This window comes from Peromyscus eremicus, chromosome 23, assembly GCF_949786415.1.
Source record: "Peromyscus eremicus chromosome 23, PerEre_H2_v1, whole genome shotgun sequence".
NCBI lineage: Eukaryota > Metazoa > Chordata > Mammalia > Rodentia > Cricetidae > Peromyscus > Peromyscus eremicus.
In genome coordinates this window covers 40,375,160-40,397,999 of record NC_081438.1, presented here as the reverse complement: position 1 = coordinate 40,397,999, position 22,840 = coordinate 40,375,160, and the positions used below count along the sequence as shown (strand labels likewise).

The 22,840-nt window shown below is 44.8% G+C and overlaps 1 protein-coding gene across 1 annotated transcript in view; it reads right to left on the bottom strand.

Moving 5' to 3' along the window:
* Fry (FRY microtubule binding protein) overlaps positions 1–22,840 on the bottom strand; it is a 249,244-nt gene that overhangs the window by 155,818 nt on the left and 70,586 nt on the right. Inside the window, exons 4-5 of the mRNA XM_059248951.1 lie at positions 5,463–5,602; positions 182–272 (exon numbers count right to left, since the gene is read on the bottom strand). Coding sequence (XP_059104934.1) covers positions 182–272; positions 5,463–5,602 — 231 coding nt within the window. The remainder of the gene's footprint in view (positions 1–181; positions 273–5,462; positions 5,603–22,840) is intronic.

Genomic DNA, 22,840 nt, shown 5'->3' with positions numbered 1-22,840 from the left:
TATTAAATGGCCTGTCAACAACGGTGATTCTACCAGTTACATATATATGATCCATTGCAGTCAATGAACATGATTCACATTGCCTAGTATTTGGAATTCATGAACCATAAACTCAGACCTTTAAAGCTTAATTAGTTTTACAAAGTGTTAACAAAAGAGTGATAATAAATGAATTGCTCACCTGTTTCAAAACTTCTATTAACACTAACGAAAAAATAAAGTCAATGGCGAGGTCCCGTCTCTCCATTAAATAGTCTCGCTGCTGTTCATCACTACAAAGTTTAAAACATCACAGTAAATGGCACTGAAGTCACATTTAGGGTGAAATACTTCATCAGAAGACTGCTCTCAGCCCCACTGGACCACGACTCTTTCTGTTATGATGAGATCACACACTACCTGCCTAAGAAGGCTGCTTCCGTTTTTACTATGGTTCAATGGGCACATACTGCTGGAATATCTGACTTCAAAGATCCCAACCACATAAGCTGAAGTAGCTAGCGATCTGTGGGTCTCTAGTCTCATTCTGTGGACTTTTCTATCATTCCCTTATAGCCCAGGAATGCTATTGTTCATACAATCTGATCCACACATGAGACGGCGCTTCCACGGTGGAGGTGTGTATTCAAAGGATCTTGGGACATAATGTAGCGATGTAATTAATGGAAAGGATCCTAAGTCATAAGAAGCTAGTGTCATCATCAATGGGAGTGAGACCAAAGGAACAGAGGTAATTCAGCATTGCTTTTCTGTTCCTTCTTCCTGTCCCTTCATCACTTGGGATTTGATGCCGGCCTTCATCACTTGGGATTTGATGCCGGGAGGAAGGAATCGAAGCTGGAAGAAAGACCAAAATGAAGCCGGAAGAAGGAGCAGAAGAGAGAGGTGAAGCCGTTTGTACTCATTCAAAAGTTAGGGAGCCCAAAAAGGAACGTCAGGGGCAGACGTGCGTCATCCCCGTCCCAGTTTCCTGCTTGCTGGGCACTCTGAAACCGAATGACACCCTTGGCCTCCAGTGGCGGCTGCTGTGGGGACGGTGGGTGGGAGGTCCTGACTTAAAGCTATGTATGACTCTTCTACTTGCTAGCCGTGTCTCCACCTATGAAATGGAAATGCAAATAATACTGGCGGAGTGTCCCCGCCCCAAAATGCCGGGGACCAGAGAGTCAGATGTTCTCCGACTTTGGAGTATTTGTACCTGTGAAATCTTGGGGAGAAGACCCAGATCTAAACATGAAACCCACTACATCATGAGTCCCTTCTATGTAGCCTGATGGCAATTAGAACTGAGCACACTCCTGTGTTGTTCGTGTCTGTGGCGTAAGATCAGCTGTGGAACCATTTTACTTCTGACTTCCTGTCAGCATCAAACTTTTTTTTTTTTGAGCATTTCAGTTTTGGATTTTTCCAATTAGGGATGGTCAACGTTACTTACATGAAGGTTTGGCGTGATCAGGCACATACAGTATTTAGTGTAATCTCCTAAGCACATAAAGTGTCCGTACTTGTTGAGGATGATAGGATATGCATTCCTTTGGAAGGTATTTTCAAAATAAGCCAAAGGAATTTTAAGCATGGAATGTTTTTGTTTTTAGGCAAGAGAGAGTAAGAAGAGAAGGTGGGATTTAAGATATATATGTATACATGTACACACACACACACACACACACACACACACACACATATATATATACACAATGTATCCACACACATACATAAACTTCTGAAAGTGCCTGTGGGAAGTCACATTTGAGTAGGTTGATGAGGTTAAGAAGGGAAGCCATGAAGGAAAGCTGTGGTTTCATTTTCCAGGGGAAATCATTTCAGATCGTTTATGAGCAGCCGGCCAGAAGGAAGCCTGCAGACAAGTCCATCTGAAAGTCCTTTGAGACCCACTTGAGCTGGATGCTAGAAAGTGGTACTGTAGCCGGGGAATGGACATGGTACAAAGCTGTATTCACCGAGAGGATTCCCCTGTGGAGACTGAAGTATGCGCACACAAGAAGGAGACAGGAAGTTTGAAAGCAGGAGCAAGAAAGCTCTCAAGACAGTTGGCAGCAGCAGAGAGCACTTTCTCCTCAGATGGGTGGTAAGAGCCCTTTAAAGGTGGCCGGAGAGTATGGTGGCTCCACACCACCTGCCTGAAGGGAAAGCTTGACACCCAAGCTTGATTCTGAGAACCCACAGTGGCGCTGACTCCCCAAAGCTGTCCTCTGGCCTCCACACAAGGGTATGTACACATGCACTCATACCCCCCACCTCCTCACTCCCCTTTACTCCCCCTCCCCCAGTAATAATAATGATAATGATGATAATAATAATAACAAATAAAACTTAGAATTGTTTCAAAAGGAAAAAGAAAACCAAACAAAAAACCCCAAACCTTTTAAAACCTTTTTAAACCTTTGATTTTTATTTAAGAAGGCAAATTGTGCTTTCAGATAAAAGGTAAATACTTTTCTAATAATTAATTCAATTTTGAGACCCAGCTGAGGTTCAACTGGTAGGAGCCAGAGGCATCCGATACACACTTTTGGCAGTGAAAGTGTTGCTATTACACTGATCTTAGAAGCCATGACCCAGGGTCAGTTCCTCCCACTCAGCTATTTTCAGTTGCCCAGGCCTCTCCCGAAGTTCCCCTTTTAGTCTTGGCCTCTACGTCAGGCACTCGAGACTCTCACCCTCTTAGCCTGTTCCCAGGCACAGATTTTTTTGTATTTTGAATGTTGAAGCCTAGCTAAAACGCTACTAAGGTAAACTTAACTGTTCTAATTCTGTGGGCATTTGACCTTAAAATTGACCCTGGTTTCCTGCAAAGAACCAGTGGTGTTTGAAAAACAAACAAAAACAACAAACAGCAACAACAAACTCCTCACTTTCAGTTCATCAGGAAACCAGCTCACACAGAATCTAGTCTTGGTAACTTAATTCTGACAGGGCAGAGGAAAAAAGACCAAACTCACTTAGTTCAGTTCTTACAAATGGCTGCAGGGTCCCTGTGGAGAGTCACCCCCCACCCCCATCCCAGGGAGTCTCCCATTCACAAGCCAAATGTCTGACAGAAGTGACTTCATACACTCAGTGCAAACCATTTTCAGACACACGACAGAAATTCTGCCACCAAATTTTAACATATTAAAAAGTTATTCTTGGGCCAGATGGTGGTGGTGCATGCCTCTAATCCCAGCACTCGGGAGGCAGAGACAGGCATATCTCTGTAAGTTCAAGGCCAGCCTGGTCTACAAAGTAAGTTCCAGGACAGCCAGGGCTGTTACACAGAGAAACCTTGTCTGAAAAAAAGTAATTCTTGAAGAAAGATTGCTAAGGGGCTGGAGAGATGGCTCATCAGGTAAGAACACTGGCTGCTCTTGCAAAGGACCAGGGTTCACAGCATCCACATGGCAGCTCATAACCATCTGTAACTCCAGTTCCAGGGGATCTGACGCCCTCTTCTGGCCTCTATGGGCACTGCATGCATGTGGTCCCACATGCACACATGCAGGTAAATACTTATATACATAAAATAAAAATCAGAAAATAAACAAAAGGAAAAATTAAAGGGAGGCTGATAATGGGGACAGGCTTTGTTTTTGGAATCTGAAAACACTGTGGAGTCAGATAGTGGTGGGAGCTGGCAGAGCTGAGACTTTACTGAGAACTCCGAACACACACTTTACGGCAGCGACTGTTACAGGATATAGACAGTGCCACTGGACGTTTCTGCAGCTCATCATGCCTGTAAGCCCAGGACTTGGGAGCTTGGAAAAGGAGGTCTGCTGAGTGTACCAGGCTAGCCCAGCTAGAGAGTGTACCAGGCTAGCCCAGCTAGAGAGTGAGGCTCTGGTTTTGTTTATTTTCTTTTTTAAAATTCCTTACTCAGCATGAAAAAATTACCCATTGCTTTTTTTTTTTTTTTTTTGAGACAGGGTTTCTCTGTGTAGCTTTGGAGCCTTTTCTGGAACTCACTCTGTAGCCCAGGCTGGCCTCGAACTCACAAGACATCCACCTGGCTCTGCCTCCCGAGTGCTGGAATTAAAGGCGTGCACCACCACTGCCCAGCCCCATTGCTTCTTCAAACAAAGTGATAAATATGATTGAATCTTGCAGAAACTCAAGCATTTTTATAAAACTAAGCTGCTGTATTTGGTAACATTACAGATCTTAAAAAAAAATTTAAACAAAATTATCAGGTTTATCAAGAAAAACAAAGACAGCTGGGTAGTGGTACATGTCTTTAATCCTAGCACTAGGGAAGCAGAGGCAGGTGGATGTCTTGTGAGTTCAAGGCCAGCCTGGTCTATAGAGTGAGTTCCAGGAAAGGCACAAAGCTACACAGAGAAACCCTGTCTCGAAAAACAAACAAACAAACAAACAAACAAACAAAAAACAAACAAAAAAAGAAAGCAGTAGGTATCTGATTTTCTGATTTTTAGTAGTGAATTTCAAGTTACTATGTTTAAAGGCATTTTTTTGAAATGTACAATGAACTCACATGGAGAAATAGATCCACTTTTAACACAGCCTCTTTTTTTTTTTTTAAAGATTTCTCTTTTTTTGAAAGATTCCTTTTTGTTTTAATTATGTGTATGTGTGTAGGTGAGCTCAGATGATGAAGGAGAATCTGATTCCCACAGACAGAGGTGGCTGTGGGATGCCTGATGTGGGTCTGGGAACCAGCCCAGGTCCTCTGCAGGAGCAGTACATAACTTCAGATGCTCAGCTATCCCTCTGGCCCAGCATCTGATTATTATTTTTTAAAAAGTTCTAGCAATCATTTTTCAAATCCATAATTCTTTTCTTTCCTTAGGTGCCTAGGTATAGTATATTAACTTCAAACTTAGGGAATGCAATGTTTGCCGAATATTTGGGAGGCACACATTAACTTGAGCCCATGAGAATGTTGTCAGCTGCTGAATGCCTACGGTGAATTCCACTTCTCAAACACACAGGGAAGAGGGATCATAGAGTACCAGACACGTCTCTCAGATGTCAGGAGAAGTCACAGACATGAACTTAACCTCCCCATCTATACCCTCACACTGAGGTACAGAGAGACGGCCAGCCTCAGGACTGACGCAGCCGGGACCCTTCTACCATGGTTCACGAAGCATTCCGGGTTTCCTGGCTAACAGGCTAAAATGTCTGAGGGGGTTTCTGAGCCTTCAGTGGCCTGATCTTGAGTATAGACTCAGGGAGTGGGGACTGGAGAGAAAGGAAGAGAGCAAGATGGTGACCTGGGGCCTATGTCAGTCTGTCCCAGCACATATATAAATAAGGCCCTGTGCATTTCCAACGGTGACAGCTGTCAGTGACAGGGTACTTCCCATGCCTTTGCTGGGGCTCCTCCTGTGAAGTCAGAGAGGCCTGGGTCCCCCATAACCCTCATTTTGATGCGCATTGGAAAGAGAGGGCCTGAGGGAGGCAGGAATGCAACGCAGAATCCTGACCCCAAAAGAAAGTACCTTTTGGACTTATTGCTCGTTCTCGGTCTGTATTCGTGTGATTCATCCTCGATGCCGTTTTGTCTCTTGTACCAATCAAACAGCGTCCGCAGGATGGAAGGCAGGCAGTACTCAGAGAGGGAACTCATGGAGCTGATGACCTTCAGGGAAAGAGCGACATAGGCCATCAGACGGCTTGCTGGCGAGGCCAGCTCCTGAGACACTGCTGTTACATAAATAATCAACCATAAGCAGTACGCACCGCCAAGTTTCTTTACACATGCCCAGTCTTTTCTTTCTTAAGCTAGCGTATTCTGGGGAGCATGGCAGACATTTCTCGTATCATAATAATAATTCTATGGCTCAAGACAGCTCGTCGCCCCGAGTGCCTTCCATTGCAAGGCTCAGATGTCCCCTGCATTAGAGTTCTTCAGGAAACCACCACCATTATCCACCATTGCCATCTACCATAACAACTGTACTGCTTAGGTCTTCAAAAGTTCCTATAGCATAAATCAATATAATTCAATCCTAAATTGTTCAAGTGAAGTAAGTAAGCCAAGATCCCAAACAAATAACCTTCATGACAACAAGAATTAATGGTTTCTACCAATAAGCAATCATTTCAGCTATGCTCCCAATTAGGCTCCCGGTACCAATGAGTAGTAACTTAATTTTATTACTTTAAAGGAAAACATTTAATATATTCATTAATATACATATATATTGTGAAACCTCAGTAACCTACTTCTTCAGCTAGGCAAGCTGGGTCTAACTTCCTTTTAGAGTGACGTGGGCTTGGGAGCAGGGTTCCCCACCATTCCCTTTAAAACCCTTCGACTGAGCAAACACGGCTTTTCCCTCGGATTCTATTATTTGATACCTTAATCTCCTCCTCTATAACAACAGTTGTAAGCACATACACAAGAGTCACGGGTTAACAGAAGTAAACATAAATAGGATGTTGTATTTAGACCATTCTGTGAATCTGGTTATCAGCCTTCCAAACGGAAACTAATCTATTCATTTGAAAAAAACAAAAAGTGACTTTTATCTACCCTGGTTATGCCCACAGCCATAATACATTTTCCTGATGTGACTGTCCATATAACAGTAACTGTTTGGAAGAAAGCAAGTCATGGGAAAGATCTCCTAGTTTTTGCTAAAGTTATTCCAACATAACTTTATTTGGGGGCTGGAGAGACGGCTCAGTGGTTAAGAGCACTGACTGCTCTTCGAGAGGACGAGGGTTCAATTCCCAGAATCCACATGGCAGCTCACAACTGTCCGTAACTACAGTTCCAGGGAACCCAACACCCATGACAAAACACCAATGCACATAAAATTAAAAAATAAGTTAATGAAAAAAAAAAAGAACATTTTGACCAGTTGTTGTTGGTGTACACCTTTAATCCCAGCAGGCAGATCTCTGTGAGTTGGAGGCCAGTCTAGTCTACAGAGTGAGTTCCAAGACATCCAGAGCTGTTACACAGAGAAATCCTGTGTCTCTAAAATCCCCCACAAAAGGGAAAGAATATTTGGGTCTGGATAAATAGCTCAGCAGTTAAGAGCACTTGCTACTCTTGCAGAGGACCGGGTTTGGTTCCCAGAACCTACATGTCAGGTCAAAACAACCTGTAACTCCAGTTCACAGGATCCCCTGCCCTCTACTGGCCTCCACCAGTACTGCACACATACGGTCTCATACACACATGCAGGCAAACACTCATACACATAAGATAAAAATAAATAAGTCTTTAAAAAAATAATGAAAGGGTATTTCTCCAAATTGTCACTGACTAAAACGCTTTAAATTGGGGTCGTACTTTAACTCAGTGGTAGTGTGCCCTGGGTTTGATCCCTAATCCTGTAAAATATAAGTAACGATTTAAAAAACAAAATACTTTGATTTGGGAGATAAAGTAGATTTTCCCACAGAGATAAAATGGACCAGAATTCACAGTCCCTAAGGTAGGGTAATGGTCTCAATCATCCGATTTATAATTAAGTTCCAAATGCACTTGCTATTTCAGTACTTAAAACTGATCTGGGGAGGACCAAGGAGACATGGACACTGGCTGGAGCACGGTTTTTATTCTAGATGATATCCTGGAACAGTAAAAAGAGGGATCAGGGACAGTCAATTAACCGTAAATAAGGCATATAGGTTGGTTGGTAATAATACACCCATGCTGGTTCCCTCCAACAAATGTGCTGTGGGAAAATGAGACATTAGTTAGCAGAGGAAGGCGGCCATATTGTGCTATCTGTGCCACTTTTCTGTAGACCACAGACCATTCTAAAATAAAGCTTAGTAAAAACACTTTGGGGGCTGCAGAGATGCCTCAGCAGTTAAGAGCACTGGCTGCTCTTGCAGAGGACCTGGGTTTGATTCCCAGCACCTACCAAGCTGCTCACAACTGTCTTTAAGCAACTCTCATTCCAGGGGATCTGACTCTCTCTCCTAGCCTCTGTGGGCACTGGTCACATGTGCACATACACACGTGCAAATAAACATTCATATACAACATTTTAAAAGTAAGTAAATTTTAGCCGGCTGTGGCAGCGCACGCCTTTAGTCCCAGTACTCAGGAGGTAGAGGTTGGTGCATCTCTGAGTTTGAGGCCAGCCTGGTCTACAGAGTGAGATCCAAGACAGCCAGGGATACACAGAGAAACCCTGTCTGGAAAAACAAACAGAGACACACACACACACACACACACACACACACACACACACAGAGAGAGAGAGAGAGAGAGAGAGAGAGAGAGAGAGAGAGAGAGAGAGAGAGAAATGATAAAACCAATCTCTGTGTGGAGCTCACTGTACTCAGCTGCTTCCCTCAGGTATAATCTGTGCTGTTTAGGGTTTTTAAATTTCGATTTTATTTTTTAATTATTATTGTTTTGCTAACTTGACACAAGAATGGTCATTTGGGAAGATGGAACTTCAACTGAGAAATTGCCTCTACTAGATTAGCCCGTGGGCTGGTTTGTGGGGCATTTTACTGATTAGCGATTGACGTAGGAGGGTCCAGCCCACTATGGGCGGAGTCACCCCTGGGCTGGTGGTCCTGGGTTCTATATTAAAGCAGGCTGAGCAAACCACAGGGAGCCAGCCAGTGAGCAGCGCTCCCCCACGGCCTCTGTGTCAGCTCCTGCCTCCAGGTTCCTGCCTCAGCTTCCCTCAATAACGAACTATGATCCAGATGTGTCAGCCGAATAACCTTTTCTCCCCAAGTTGCCTTGAGGATGGTCTTTATCACAGCAACAAAGAAGCAACGTAAGACCCCCACAGTATCAGGAGAAGGTGCCCACGGATCCTGCAAACCCCGCTACTCACTGAAGCGGTCCCCACAAAGCCTGACTCAGTTCAAAAGCATCTGCCAGCACTTTCCGACAGTATCTCAGAGGGGATGACAGGTCAGCAGGGGGACTGATGTCCCCTTCTCTCTGTCACTGTCCTTCAGGAGCCAGGCTTTCAAGGAGGAAGGGAGGAATCTGCAGAGGCCTGGCCCTCAAAGCCCAGGAAGGGAGGAAGGTCTCGCTGGCTCTTTGGTTACTCGACCCCTCCTTTTACGGGAAGTGGAGCCAATGGCCACATGAATTCCGGCTCTGTACTGCTGCTGAAGGCAGGCAGGCTGGGCACAAGGATGTCCTTGTTGCCTCTGAATAATCACGCTCCTCCACCATCGATGGGCCAGAGACTGGGCAGCAGGTGGAGACGGAGTATACGGAATCACAGGCTCATTTCAAAGGGTGTTTTCTTTCTGGGAGTGCATAGAAGAGGACTAAATGTACTTTGCAAATGTTCTAATATTTGCTTTGGCTTTTTATGGGTAAATAGGCTAAAAGAGACTGTCCATTATGCAGCAGTGAAGAGGGTGGCTTTTCTGAAACATTTCATTATCCTTGCTGAACGCAAAGAGGGGAGCTTCACACATAGACGCTTGAATACTTACTTCATGAGGTCACTCCGTATTTTATAGTAATAAGACAGATTCGTCACGAGTGGTGCACTTAATGCACAATTTAAAGTCACTCCAGTGATGGCTCAGTTTTGCAAATGAGTTCAAGTGCCAAGCAACACTGGGGGTCAGGGTACCTACGGTGTAAATTCTGAAAAATACTGACATTGTAAAATAATCACATATACAGTGCATTTTACTCAATCATACACTGCACTACTGTTTAATTATAGTCCTTTTAAGTGGTAACAGGCTTAAAGACTTATTAATTCAGTACCTTTTTGGGGAAGATTAGTAATCATTTTTTTTCATTTTTAACATCTTGGTTTATTTTATGGATTATATATCATTTTACATGAGTAATTTCAGAAATATCAAATAACACTAACAATGTATATATTCAACATTGGTTATTTTAATTCTTAATTGATTTTTAATTTTCATTTATACATTTTTAAAGACTTAGTAATTTTTTTGTATTTTATGTGTTTGCCTCCATGCATGGATATACACCATGTGCATGCAGTACCCACAGAGGCCAGAAGAGGGCATCAGATCTCCTGGAGATGGAGTTATAGGCAGTTGTGAGCCACCAGATGTGGGTTCTGGGAACTGAACTCAGGTCCTCTGCAAGGGCAGCCAGTACTCTTAATCACTGAGTCGTCTCTCCAGCCTCTCCATCACTTACACATTTTAAATAGACGTTCGCTGCACTGTAGAATTACAATGAATGTTGAAACACTGCAATTTCATGTTTCCTTTTAAAGAAAACCGCAAGTGTCCATGACGCTGTCTCAACTCTAGTATATGGATACACGAGTTTCCTGTTACTAAGAGGTATTTTTTCGCATATTAACAACATAAGGTGCCCAACAGTACAGGACACAGACAACACCTGTAAGAAAACCTAAAAAGAAGTTACTCAGAATGTTTGAGTAAGTTATCTGGAAATTACAGCATTGAATAACACAAGCAAAGTCAGCCATACTGCATGGCAAACACTTGCAACTGAATGTCTTCAGAACCCAGCAGGAGGTGACTGATCCTTCACTTGGCACATTTTCGTAATTTCCCAAGGGCACTGAGAAGCTCAGAAGGTCTTGGCTTCACATTACAGCTCTACTGCCTGGCACTGTTTCTCTGAAGCAGAGTCGTAAACCTAGGCTGGGAATACTTAATCTCACTGGATTTTAATGAGGACAAAAAACGAGACGCTATAAAATGCAGGGCACATAATAAACCTTCCAGAAGGTCAGTTTCACTCTTCCATTTCCAAATATTGAAGTGAAAGTCCAGATGTAAAGCACATCCGATTTCTGCACAAAAAAGGAAGCTATGGAGAAGGTGAGCAACTATGAACTACCCCTCAGAACAGGGTTATTATCTAGATCATACAAAGAGGCACAAACATTCACCACCCAACCCTCAAAACTGCCCACCAGTCAATAAACCGATGAACTCCGTTGACAGTTCACAGGGGAAGGAAACCAAACGGACAGTGAATGTTTTTAAAAGTGTTCATCTCACAGCTGGAGTGGTTGTCTGCCCTTGACACTGGTCTATCAGGGGTGGGGGAGGGGGTCATGAAGCCCAACATCTCCCCAAAGAGCTGTAGGCCATTAGTGGCTGCTGGTTGGGGGGGGGGGGTCCCGGTCCTTGGGGGTGTAGTTGTCCTTGCTGGAGTAAATGACACTCCAATCAAGTTCATGCATGCCACTCGTAAAAGAAGTGGGACACAGACACGCAGACAGACAGACACAGTCAGACATGAACCCAGGAAGGGGACTTGTTGGGAGGGAAGGGCTCGGTGATGATGGGATGGAAGGAAAGAAGGATAATGGGGGCTGGAATCAAAATAGATGACATACACATATGAACTTGTGAAAGATTTTTTTTTTAAGTGTTCAACATCCTCAGGTCTTGAGGAAATGCTAATTGAAACTATTCAAAGCTGCCACCACGCTCCAGTCAGGGTAGCTGTCGTCAAGACAGTGAAGGAGGCGAGGATGTGGGAGAGAAGAACACTTCCAGGTGTGAGGAATGTAAACTGCTGCATCCCTGTGGAAATCAGTGTGGGGGCCGGCCTCTCAATAACTAAAACCAGCATGTCGTAGAAGGGAGGCGATCCCCGAGGCAGAGGGAGACACATTTTTCTTCAGTGGTATAGCCTCTGGTAAGGTGTCCACGCTCCTGTAAACACCTCCCTCCAACATGCCACACTTCTGTAACTAGCCCTAATGAAGGTCCTGAATCTTACCCTATCTCCTTCTTTCCTGCTTCCCCTTCCTTCTCTTCCCCCTCCCCCTTCTCTCCTCCCTTTCCTCCTCCTCTCCTTCTCCTTCCTCTTCTCACTCTCTTCCCCTCCTCTTCCTCTCCTTCCTCCTCCCCCCCCTCACACACATACACACACACACACACACACACACACACACGACACACACACCAGAAGGAAGCCAGTTGGGAAGAGGAAAGGGATAACAGAGTAGTAGGATGGGGGAAAACAGAGGTAATGGTGGGTAAATGTGATCAAAATACATTATGTACATGTATGAAAAGGTTTGTAATAAAAACCAATTATTATATAGCATTAATTAAGATTGAGAGGTTGGGGGCAGGGAACAGGAAGAGAGGAGAGAGGGGAAACTGTGGTTGGTATGTAAAAATAAATGAAAAAAATAAAAGAAAACATTTTAAAAACTAAAACTAGAACTACCATATGACCCAGCTATCATAAACTCCGAACCTTCTCTATACTACCTCAGAGACAGGGAGGTCAAAGTAGCTCAGGTGTCCATCAATGGATGAATGGGTAGTGGAAACGTTGGTCCATATACACAATGGAAGATGTCCATCAATGGATGAATGGGTAGTGGAAACGTGGTCCATATACACAATGGAAGATGTCCATCAATGGATGAATGGGTAGTGGAAACGTGGTCCATATACACAATGGAAGAGGTCCATCAATGGATGAATGGGTAATGGAAACGTGGGTCATATATACAATGGAAAAGGTCCATCAATGGATGAATGGGTAATGGAAACATGGTCCATATACACAATGGAAGAGGTCCATTAGTGAATGAATGGGTAACAGAAATGCAGTCCATATATGCAATGGAATTTCATTCAGTCATGAAGAAAAAATGAAATCATAGAACTTGCAGGAAAATGGATGGAACTGGGAGGTACTATAGTGACCAAGGCAACCCAGGCTTCGAAAGACCAGTATTGCATGCTCCCTCTCATTTGTGGACCCAGCTTTAAATTTTTATATATATGCATTCATGTGGAAGTGAGTGTAGGTGGAGGCTGAGAAACTAAAAAGGGGTCTATGCCATGGGGGAAAACAGGCTTTCGGGGACAGGGTGAGGAGGAAACAGAAGGGTTTGGAATGAAAGGGAAGGCGGAACACTGTGGGTGGGAGAATACAGTGTTAATGGGGGCCAGGGAGATAGACTAGGGAGAATCAACCAAAAGTATGCATGCATGAAAATGCTATAAAAAGCCTGCTACTTTATATGCTAATGGATACAATTTAAATGATCCTGATGAGATTATTGGCTGAATGACCAAAGCTGATGGCAGAATTTTATCCACCAGAGCTAATCAAAGGCATTTTAGGGGCAAATGCAGTGGGGAGAGCCTTACTATTACCTGTCCAAGCACCGACTCTCAGGGCCTCTTTGAGAATCCATGGGGGGTTAGCGTATGCTCCCACACTTCTGACTCCAGCATATAAGCACAGTGTCAACCACCTGCCAGCTTCCTGATGCTTGATACAGAGGGGGCTGAGCGACACATGCTTGTCCACCCTTAGACTTATGTGGGAGGTATCGGACCCTGACCCCCAAGTTTCCTTTGGGCTATGACTCACTCCTAAGGCAACAAGAAATGACACTGAGCATCGCAGCTAGAGCCATCCTGGAACCAAAACCTGTCACCTAGCTAAAGCCTGTTAGTACAGTGTCCATCTCACCCCCAAGTCTCAGTTACCTTCATGACAGCAAATGAAAACCGAACACAACCATTGGCGTTCACTAATGTAAGTGGGTCTGTGGGAACTGCGCAGGCCTCACCGGATTCTGCTCCCTCCTCCCCCGCTGCCCTTTGTCCTTTCTTCAGGATTCTCAGTCTTTCCTGCATCACAGATGCCTCCTCTCCCCACATCACTGTCAGCTCTCTCCTTAGTCCTTGACGTTTGATGTCCATTCTGGCCATACCAATGATGTCTCTTATCTGATGTATCAGCAGGGACAAAACCCGGATGCCAAACAGTGGCCTTTACTGTAGTTATGTCTGCCGAAGTCTCCAGAGCAAGGGACGCTATTTACTATTTGTCATGGCTTTCCTGGACTGTCTTTCCTCTCCAGGGTCTCACGGTGCTGCCCTGTCCCAGTTAGCTTCCAGCACTTTCTCTCAGCTCCTCTGTGCATCCTTGTGCACAGAGCACAGCGGGACAATTTACCTCTGACAATCACGGTCTGGTTCTGATATTTGGACTCTCACCTGATGCTCTGGCCAAAGCCCTTTTGGGGAGCAATAAGAGATAAAGAGGAAATGTCTTCCACTCCCCAACAGGGGCTGCTCCAAGCGCTAAGTTGGGGGGGGGTAGTCCAGTTAGTGATATAGCAGGGAGAATACAATATCTGAATTATAAATTGAACACTCCTGAAGCCCCCAAATCTGAAAATTGTAAAGTGCTGGCATTTGACACCTCAGGTGGAAAAGTGTTACAAATCTGAATTACTAATGCATAAAATCATTTGCATTTTTTGCATAAAATCGCCTTGAGGCTATATATTGAAAGTGTACATGCTATATACACAAATTTCATACTTGACTTAGGTCCCATCCCTCTACGTGTATGTAAAAGTCAGGAATCCGAACCCACTCTGGTTTTAAGTATTTTGTGTGAAGGTCATTCAGGCGGCATTTCAGTTTTGTTTGTCCATTGTTAGACCACACACAGGCAACAGTCTAAAGCTAAGGTCAGAGAAAACAGGTGCGCACAGCTGGAAGGTGCACCCAAGAATAGTGAGTGATTCTTCATTAGCTGTCACGTCTGCGCATGCGCCCTTTGTGAATCCACCTTCTGCTAGGAAAGCGCTGAGGTCCTCCCCCAGCGAAGGGACGTTTCTGAACACGGGCATCCATTTCTCTTCTAACCGCGTTTGATTGCCACTCACCCAGGTCCATCCTCGTCAGCTGCTGTTTGATTGCAAAATCAAGAAATCACATGGCTGGGGCGTTAAACTTTAAAAAAAAAAGGATGTCGCCGGGCGGTGGTGGCGCACGCCTTTAATCCCAGCACTCGGGAGGCAGAGCCAGGCGGATCTCTGTGAGTTCAAGGCCAGCCTGGTCTCCAAAGCGAGTTCCAGGAAAGGCGCAAAGCTACACAGAGAAACCCTGTCTCGAAAAACCACAAAAAAAAAAAAAAAAAAAAAAAAAAAGGATGTCTGGAGGGGCGGGGGAGGAGGCTCGGCAGCTAAGATCAGTCGCTGCCTCCCAGAGGCCCTGAGTTTGGCTCCCAGTACCCACATTCTGCAGGTCATAACCACGTGCAACTCCAAGTTCTCCCTCTTCTGGAATCCCTGGGCTCCTGCACAGGCATGGTATTATTGTACACACTCAGGCACACATGCATACACATACAATGATTTTTTTAAAAAGCCACATCTTGGGGTTGGGGATTTAGCTCAGTGGTAGAGTGCTTGCCTAGCAAGCGCAAGGCCCGGGGGTTCGGTCCTCAGCTCTGAAAAAAAAAAAAAAAAAAAAAAAAAGACCAAAACAACAAAAAAAGCCACATCTTTAAAAACAAAAATTTGATAACAGAAGAAAGGTGCTTGAAGGTAAAATAGCTAGCCCACAGGTCACAGCACATTCTCCACATAACACAAAGCAGAGCCCATGAGAGGCGCCATGGTCCCGCTCCGGCATGCTGCTCCTTAGGTGTTGCCAATCACGATGAGGGGCAAAAGCCTAGGTGTGCGAGCGAGCGAGCGAGGCCCTCAGACCACTTAACATGGATTTTTCAACCATGCAAAGTGTTCAACAGCTGTGCAGAGTGGTGCACACCTGGAATCCCAGCATTTGCCAAAGGGGTGGGAGTCAGAGGGGGAGTTAGAGGTGAGCCCAGGCCACAGAGAAAGACCTGTCTCAAGAACATATGTTCTGGGTTTTTTTGTTTGCTTGTTTTGTTTTGTCGAGACAGAGTTTCTCTGTATAACAGCCCTGGCTGTACTGGAACTCACTTTGTAGACCAGGCTGGCCTTGAACTCACTAAGATCCGCCTGCCTCTGCCTCCCAAGGGCTGGGATTAAAGGCGTGAGCCACCACACTTGGCAAGAACATGTGTTCATCACACCAAATGAACAGTCCCTGCAGCCAAGATTTCCCTCACATCCAACTTCCCTTGAGCTCTTAAATCCAATCTACCCCTTTGCTCTTTCTGTACCCAAAATGTTCCTTTATTATGATTAATGCCCCCCCCCCCCATATCCTTGAAGCGCCCTGGACAGTGCATCTTCTTAGGCTTACTCCACAGTTTCTGGCACTCTTTTCCTTGGTGTGTTTTTCTTGGAAAGGCTTTTCCTCCCTGGAGCTCTGTGATGCTGCCCCATCATTCCTTGCTCTCCCTTTCATCCCTTCTCTCTCCCTTTCAGATCTGTGTTGAGTGACCATCTTGTCATGTCTCTAGATTCTCCTACCCCCGATCTAAAACTAACTTACGGCCTTTCCCACTCTTCGCCCCGTAAACAGTTTCCCTCTGCTTGCTAATCCTAATCTACAGAACACGGTCCAGGCTCCTCTGGTGTGACTCCCGTGACCCACTGCAATGGAGCATCCTCCCCACTTCCCAATGCCGTGACCTCCACTCTCTCTACTCCCTCCCTTCGACAGCTTTATCCATGGGTCACTACTCAGTCCATCTTCTTCATCTAGATGATGAAGTCATAGTGCTTTGATGACTCACTGTGACACTCACCCGATATTCTCATCTCTGAACTTCTGGATAACTCAGACATGTACCTCTAGCTTTCCCGTGCTGGACTTCTAAGCATAAGGCACTGTCTTCCTTCTGGGCCTGAGAGTTTTTTGAGGCTAGGACCTCTATCGTATCTGTATACATGCACAGGGTCCTAGGTTTTCTGCTGCTGTGATAAACCCTGATCACAACCAGTCTGTGGAGGGAAGGGTTAATTTGGTTCACAGCTCACAGTCCATCATTAAGCAAAGCCAAGGCCAGAACTCACAGCACACCCCTGGAAGCATGCACAGACGTAGAGGCCATAGAGGAACGTTATTACTGGTGTATGGTGATATTTTATTTGTACTAAAATGTGATTTTATTTGTATGTTAATAAATAAAGTTGCCTGGGGGTCAGAGCTAATAGCAAGCCATAGCAGAGCTGGGCGTTCGTGGTGCATGCCTTTAATCCCAGCTCTTGGTAGGCAGAGGTAGGTAGATCTCTCTGTGGTCAAGGATACAGCCAGCATTGGAGACACACGCCTTTAATCTCAATACCAACCATAGAAGACCTGGAGGTCTGTACAGACAGGCAGTGACGAGGCAGTCATGTGGTTGGGTTTACAACCAATGAGAAGGCAGAACAGAAAGTCTATATAAAGACAAACACACAGGAAGTAGGTCTCTTGGCTGAAGAGGATAGCTGCAGCAGACGGGTAAGGCTCTTAGCTCTGATCTCTTGGTTTTCCTCTTTGCATTGGTTCTGTGTTTCTTATTTAATAAGACGGTTACTTCTACATTTGGTGCCCAATGTGACAAGAATCCATTAAAAACCGCTTGGCTTGGCTTGGCTTGGCGGCAGGTCCAGTTTCCCGCCTGGGCGGCCCGGCTCCCTAGCTCAGGCCCAGGTTGGCTTGGTCTCAGGCCTGACTGACCGTAGCCCCAAGCGGTTAGCTGCAGCTGGAGCTAATTGCTTAAAGCCGGTGCTACAAACAACTAGGCCTGCCCTGCCAAACAGGGTCCCTGCCTGTAAAGCCAATGCACGTGGTCGGAGCTTAAGGAAGCCGGAGCCCAGGCTTGACTCGGCTCAAGTGGGAACACGTGGCTGGATTTAAGCTTTTAGCCAGAACTTGTGGCTACGCTTTCTCTCTCTCTCTCTCTCTCTCTCTCTCTCTCTCTCTCTCTCTCTCTTCACACCTTGGACACTAGGTGGCTGTTTTGAAATTCTCTCGGATTTCTACTGTTCTACGCAGACTTGGTAAGTCAATTAAGATATCAGATATTTTAAAGGAAACTATTTAAAAGAGAATTTTTTCCACATTTAAAAAAATGGGTTTTATGTGTACATTGGAAGAAAATTGGACTTTGTTTGAAATTTTAGGCAGTCTGATAATGGAACAACTACATGAGAAGATTAATGTTGATCGAATTATGCACTTTATTACTTTTCTTATCCTCATTTTACTATTTAAAAAGATAGTCAATTTAAGTGCCAGGATAAAAGTTTTAGAAAAACCTGTTAAACCTGTTAAAGTAAATTATAGAGAAATTCAAATTCAGACAGAAGAAATTAACAGTGAAGTTGTTTCAAGATTGGATCATAAGGTTACAGAAAGAAAGCCTGTTTTTACACAGTCACCCTTAATTTATCCGGTAACCATACAGCAGTTACCTGATCAAGTGAATACACAAAATATTTGGGCTCCAATTGAAATGTTAGATTTACGAAGGTTTAAGGAGGCAATAGTATCTTATGGCATGCATTCCCCATATGTAAAGCACACACACACACACACACACACACACAAAAGTCTGCAGGGAACCATGACCACACCTAACAGCCACTTTGAAATCTTCAAAAAGATGACAGGATCCCACAATGATGATTCCACATGAACTATGGTAAAGCCATTAAGCTGATTAACACCACCAAAAGATCAACTTTGGACTACAAACTGTTCAGGACAATTTTGAGATGACTAGCTGAGATGATTCAGCCTGACAGACTACTTGAACAAGGACTTGAAACAAGCCCTGCACTTTCTCATTATGCAGAGACTGGACAAATGATACAGGACTTGACAATTAACCCAAAAATTTTCTTTTCAGGATTCCTTAAAGATGTCTTCACCCCTAGAAAACAGGAAGTAATTTTAAGAAAATGATGCCTACATTCCCAAGAGGTGGGATGGGAGGTTTTTGGTCGTTTAATGAGTTTTGGATACTGTCATTGTTCATGATGGTTGGTTACAAGTTGTTAATTGTTAATGGTCAGGAAAAAAAAGCTGAACAAGATTCAGAGTTTTTGTTTAAAAAAGAAAAAAGAGAATAATAGGATAAATGGGTAGATCACTGAATCTACACTGAAAAGAAAAGGGGGAAGATATAAAAATGACAAAAGGTAGATTACTGAATCTATTATGAAAAGAAAAAATACTTTTAAAAAGGAATTACTTGTTTTAAATAGGATAAGTAATGAAATTTTTTGAGTTTATCAAATGTTACTGGACTGGACATTGTTATATATTAATGGAGTTTTTCAGAATGGAGTCTGAATCTGTCAAATGTTAATGGACGAGACATTGTTAATATAATCTTGACTGTGTATATTGTATATACTTATTGGATATAATTTTTCTTGTATTAGTCATAAGCTTTTTTTAAATTTTAAACAAAAAAGAGGAAATGTGGTGGTATTGTGTTCCCCAAAATATTGTGCACCCTAATAAACTTATCTGGGGTCAGAGACAGAACAGCCACTAGATACAAAGGCTAGAAAATGGTGGCACTCACACCTTTAATCCTAGCATTCCAGAGGCAGAAATCCCTCTGGATCTCTATGAGTTCAAGGTCACATTGGAAACGGCCAGGCATGGCGACACACGCCTTTAATCCCAGAAAGCGAGCCTTTAATCCCAGGGAGTTGTGGTAGAAAGCAGAAAGATATATAAGGCATGAGGACCAGAAACTAGAGGCATTTGTCTGGTTAGGCATTTGTCTGGTTAAGCATTTGTCTGGTTAAGCTTTTAGGTTTTGAGTAGCACAGTTCAGCTGAGACCCATTCTGGATGAGGACACAGAGGCTTCCAGTCTGAGGAAACAAGATCAGCTGAGAAGTTGGCCAGGTGAGGTTAGCTGTGGCTTGTTCTGCATCTGATTTACCAGCATTCACCCCAATACCTGGCTCAGGTTAGATTTTATTAATAAGACCTGTTAAGACTCCTGCTACACTGGCATGCTCAGCAACCCTTCTTGTATGGTCCACCTGCCCAGGGGTGGTACCACCCAAAGTGGGCTGGGCTCTTATGTCAGTTAGCAATCAAGAAAATGCCCACAGGCAGGCCCACGTGGCATTCTGGTGGAGGTGATTCTTTAGTTGAGGTTTTCTCGTCCCAAGTGTGTGAGGCTGACAGCCGAGATTAGCCATCACACACAGCTTGTGTATTCCAGGCACTCAGTTGAACTAAGTGGAAATTACTTTAAAAGCTGGTTTGCATTGGGTTCTTCTGTCTCTCGTTCTTCCATCAATATTGATTATCTTAAATGTTAGTGGTAACCATCCTGTGTATGGTCTCCTTGCCTCTGCTTTAGTTCATGTCTAATCGTCATCAATTCCAAGCTCCCCAATACCTGTTCTTCAAAGGTCTCCCACTGCACCTCCACAAACACAGCTTCCCGGTGGTAACGTGAGGCTGTCATTTAGTCCATTTTGATACTGACAAAAGGAGTAAGCCCCATCCCACGGGCACTGGGGTCTTCCACATCTTAGCCCCCGACCTCTGCAGGCTGACCTCTTTCCTAACATCTGCTGACTGTAGGAAACTTGGAGCATTTTCTTTTCTGGAACTCATGTGATTCTAAGTCCAGGGACCTTCCTACACCTTTTAGGTCTCTTAAAACCATTTCAACAGCAGCTCGCTGACGGCAATGCTGAAGAATCCTGGTCACAGATGTGAAGAAACTGACCAGAAAGGTTCAGGCGATGACTCTTCTACGTGGAAGAGGCCAGTGTTGCTCTGGGCTGTGGCCAGATCAGGGGCAATGCTCCGTGTCTTATGGTTCTGGGCGACCGTCTTACTACTGGTTCACACTTAAAGCATCTTTACAGACAGCGTTGGTACAGAACAGGCCTTCCCGAGCTTTCAGTGCATATGTGTAAAATATGTGTAAAGGGAACAGAAGGATGTAAGAGCCAGTTTATGTCTAGACAATATGGCGCTGATATGGACATCCAGTACAAGTTAGCTGACACTAGACATGGCCGGGGGTAGCTCTACGTTAGCACAAAATGGCTGACACCAGATATCTGGGGACCCGAATGACAGTGACGTCATCTGCTACATAACTATTTTTGGCAGAGTGCCACTTTTGTGTGGCTTCTGTGTAAACACGGCCTTGAGGGCAGAGTCTAACCTTAGGCAGCCTGCCTGTGTTTGTTTTTCTGTTGCCCAGGTGTGCCAGCATGTGCCTGGGTGCTTGCTGGTGAGGGCCTTCTTCTGGAATGGAAAAATATGTCTTATTGGTCTACAACTCCTCAAAAACCTCTTTAACCCCCCAGCCTTTCATTAGCCCTCTTCAGAACACAGCAGACCTGGCAGCATGGCCCCCCTGGGGGTTCTTTTTGAGCTGCGAAGTCTGTAGCTCCAGGGCCGCCAGGTGATGTTCCTAATACGGTCCATGGGCCACAGTTTGTGTCATAAGGTTAAAAATGATCTAGTGAATTCCATGTGGAAGTTGTGATGTAAGCCCAGGTCTGTCTAACTCCACATGGTATTGTGTTTCTACAATGTTGAATGAAACACCTGAATGAAAAGATGAACTGTAGTTAAGCCGCATGATTTGGGATAAGCAGGAAGAGCCCAGACCTACCACTCACGAAATGGCAACACCAAGCACATGGACACATTCACTAAGTGTCTCTGACCAATCGAGTCGTGGTGACAACCACAACCGACATCATGGGGCAGAGGGGTGGGGTCCACTCTCCATCTTATCAGAGTCCAGCTAAACAGCCAAGTTTGCCAGCTCCAGAGCCAAGCGAGGGTCACAGCAGCTCAGGAGGCTGGACCTGAGCACCAGCCTGGGACCGAGAACTGCGTCTCTGTAGTGTTTGTGGCTGCAACACTGCAGATTTGTGAAGCCTGGGGTGTCTCCCCTCTGCCGCAAACACGACGCTCTACAGAAAGTGTGTCCTCTCTGCATGGTCCCCAGACCATAAGACCCCAAGAGTGTCTGAGGCCGTAGGGCAGTAAGCACTATTTGGCTCAAATACAGGCGCCCACTAAAGGGTCTGAAGACACTTTGTCCTGTGCGTCATATACTCCGGAAGTCTGGGTAGCACCACGACACCGTCCATCTTCCTCCAATGTCCTGCTATGCATCATTCTAGGCGGCTCTAAAGCCCCTCTGAAGTGACAAGGCCAGGGTCTCTCCCTTCTGATGTCACGTGCTCAGTACATGGTGTTGGACATTGATATCCTTACCTAATATTGACTTTCTTTGCTTTTTTTTAAATAAGTTTTTTAAAAATTTACTACTTTTCCATTGGAGCCTAAGGTTCCATGTTTTTATAATGATGGTTGAGGCAATTTTTCTCTTTCAAAATTGTCAATTCATCCCCCCCAACCCCCGAATTTCTCTCCAGTACTGAGTATCACATCTAGGACATGGCAGGCGAGCACTGTATTCACACTTCTCTTTTTATTAATGGCTATGTTTTACTCTGTAGCTCAGGCTTGCCTCCAGCTGGGTTTTACTCTGTAGCTCAGGTTTGCCTCTTGCTTACATCCTCCTGCCTCTGCCTTGCAGGGGCTGGGGTTCCAGATGTGTGCCATGAAGTCTGGCAGGACTGGAAATAACTGGATGAAACCATAAATGAGCTCTAATGTAGAGAGCTGGTCGTCACAGACTACAGCTAATTCAGCGGGAGCTGCTTTTTCAGTGGAGTTCCCTGAAAGTCATTTTTTCTTGGCCTCTAACTTGTTAGGGAAAAACAAAACGAAACACTGAGGGCCTGCTTATATTCTTCTGGAACTTAATTCAAATCACAGGGTGTCTCCTGAATGTCTCTAACGCCCAGCTGGAGATGCCCAGGGCACAAGGTTTTTTGAGATTCATTAGGCTTTTATTTTATGTGTTGAAGCGTTTTGCTGGATGCGTGTGCATGCTCTCTGCCACGCAGTGAACTGGTTGTCAGCTGTCATGTGGTTGCTGGGAACCAAACCCAGGTCCTCTTAACCTCTGAGCTGTCTCTCCAGACCCTGAGGGTATTACAACCACACACTGATGGCTTTTCCGGCATGATGGTGAGCACCCCTGCCTGCCTGCTTCTTTTTTACGGTGGCTCCTCCTCCCGACCCTAAGCTGCGTCAGACACCAGGGCCTTGCTCACACTGGGCAAGCCCTTTGCTGCTGAATCCATCTCCAGCCCCGGCTTTGCACACTTCAAAACAAACAGAAAACA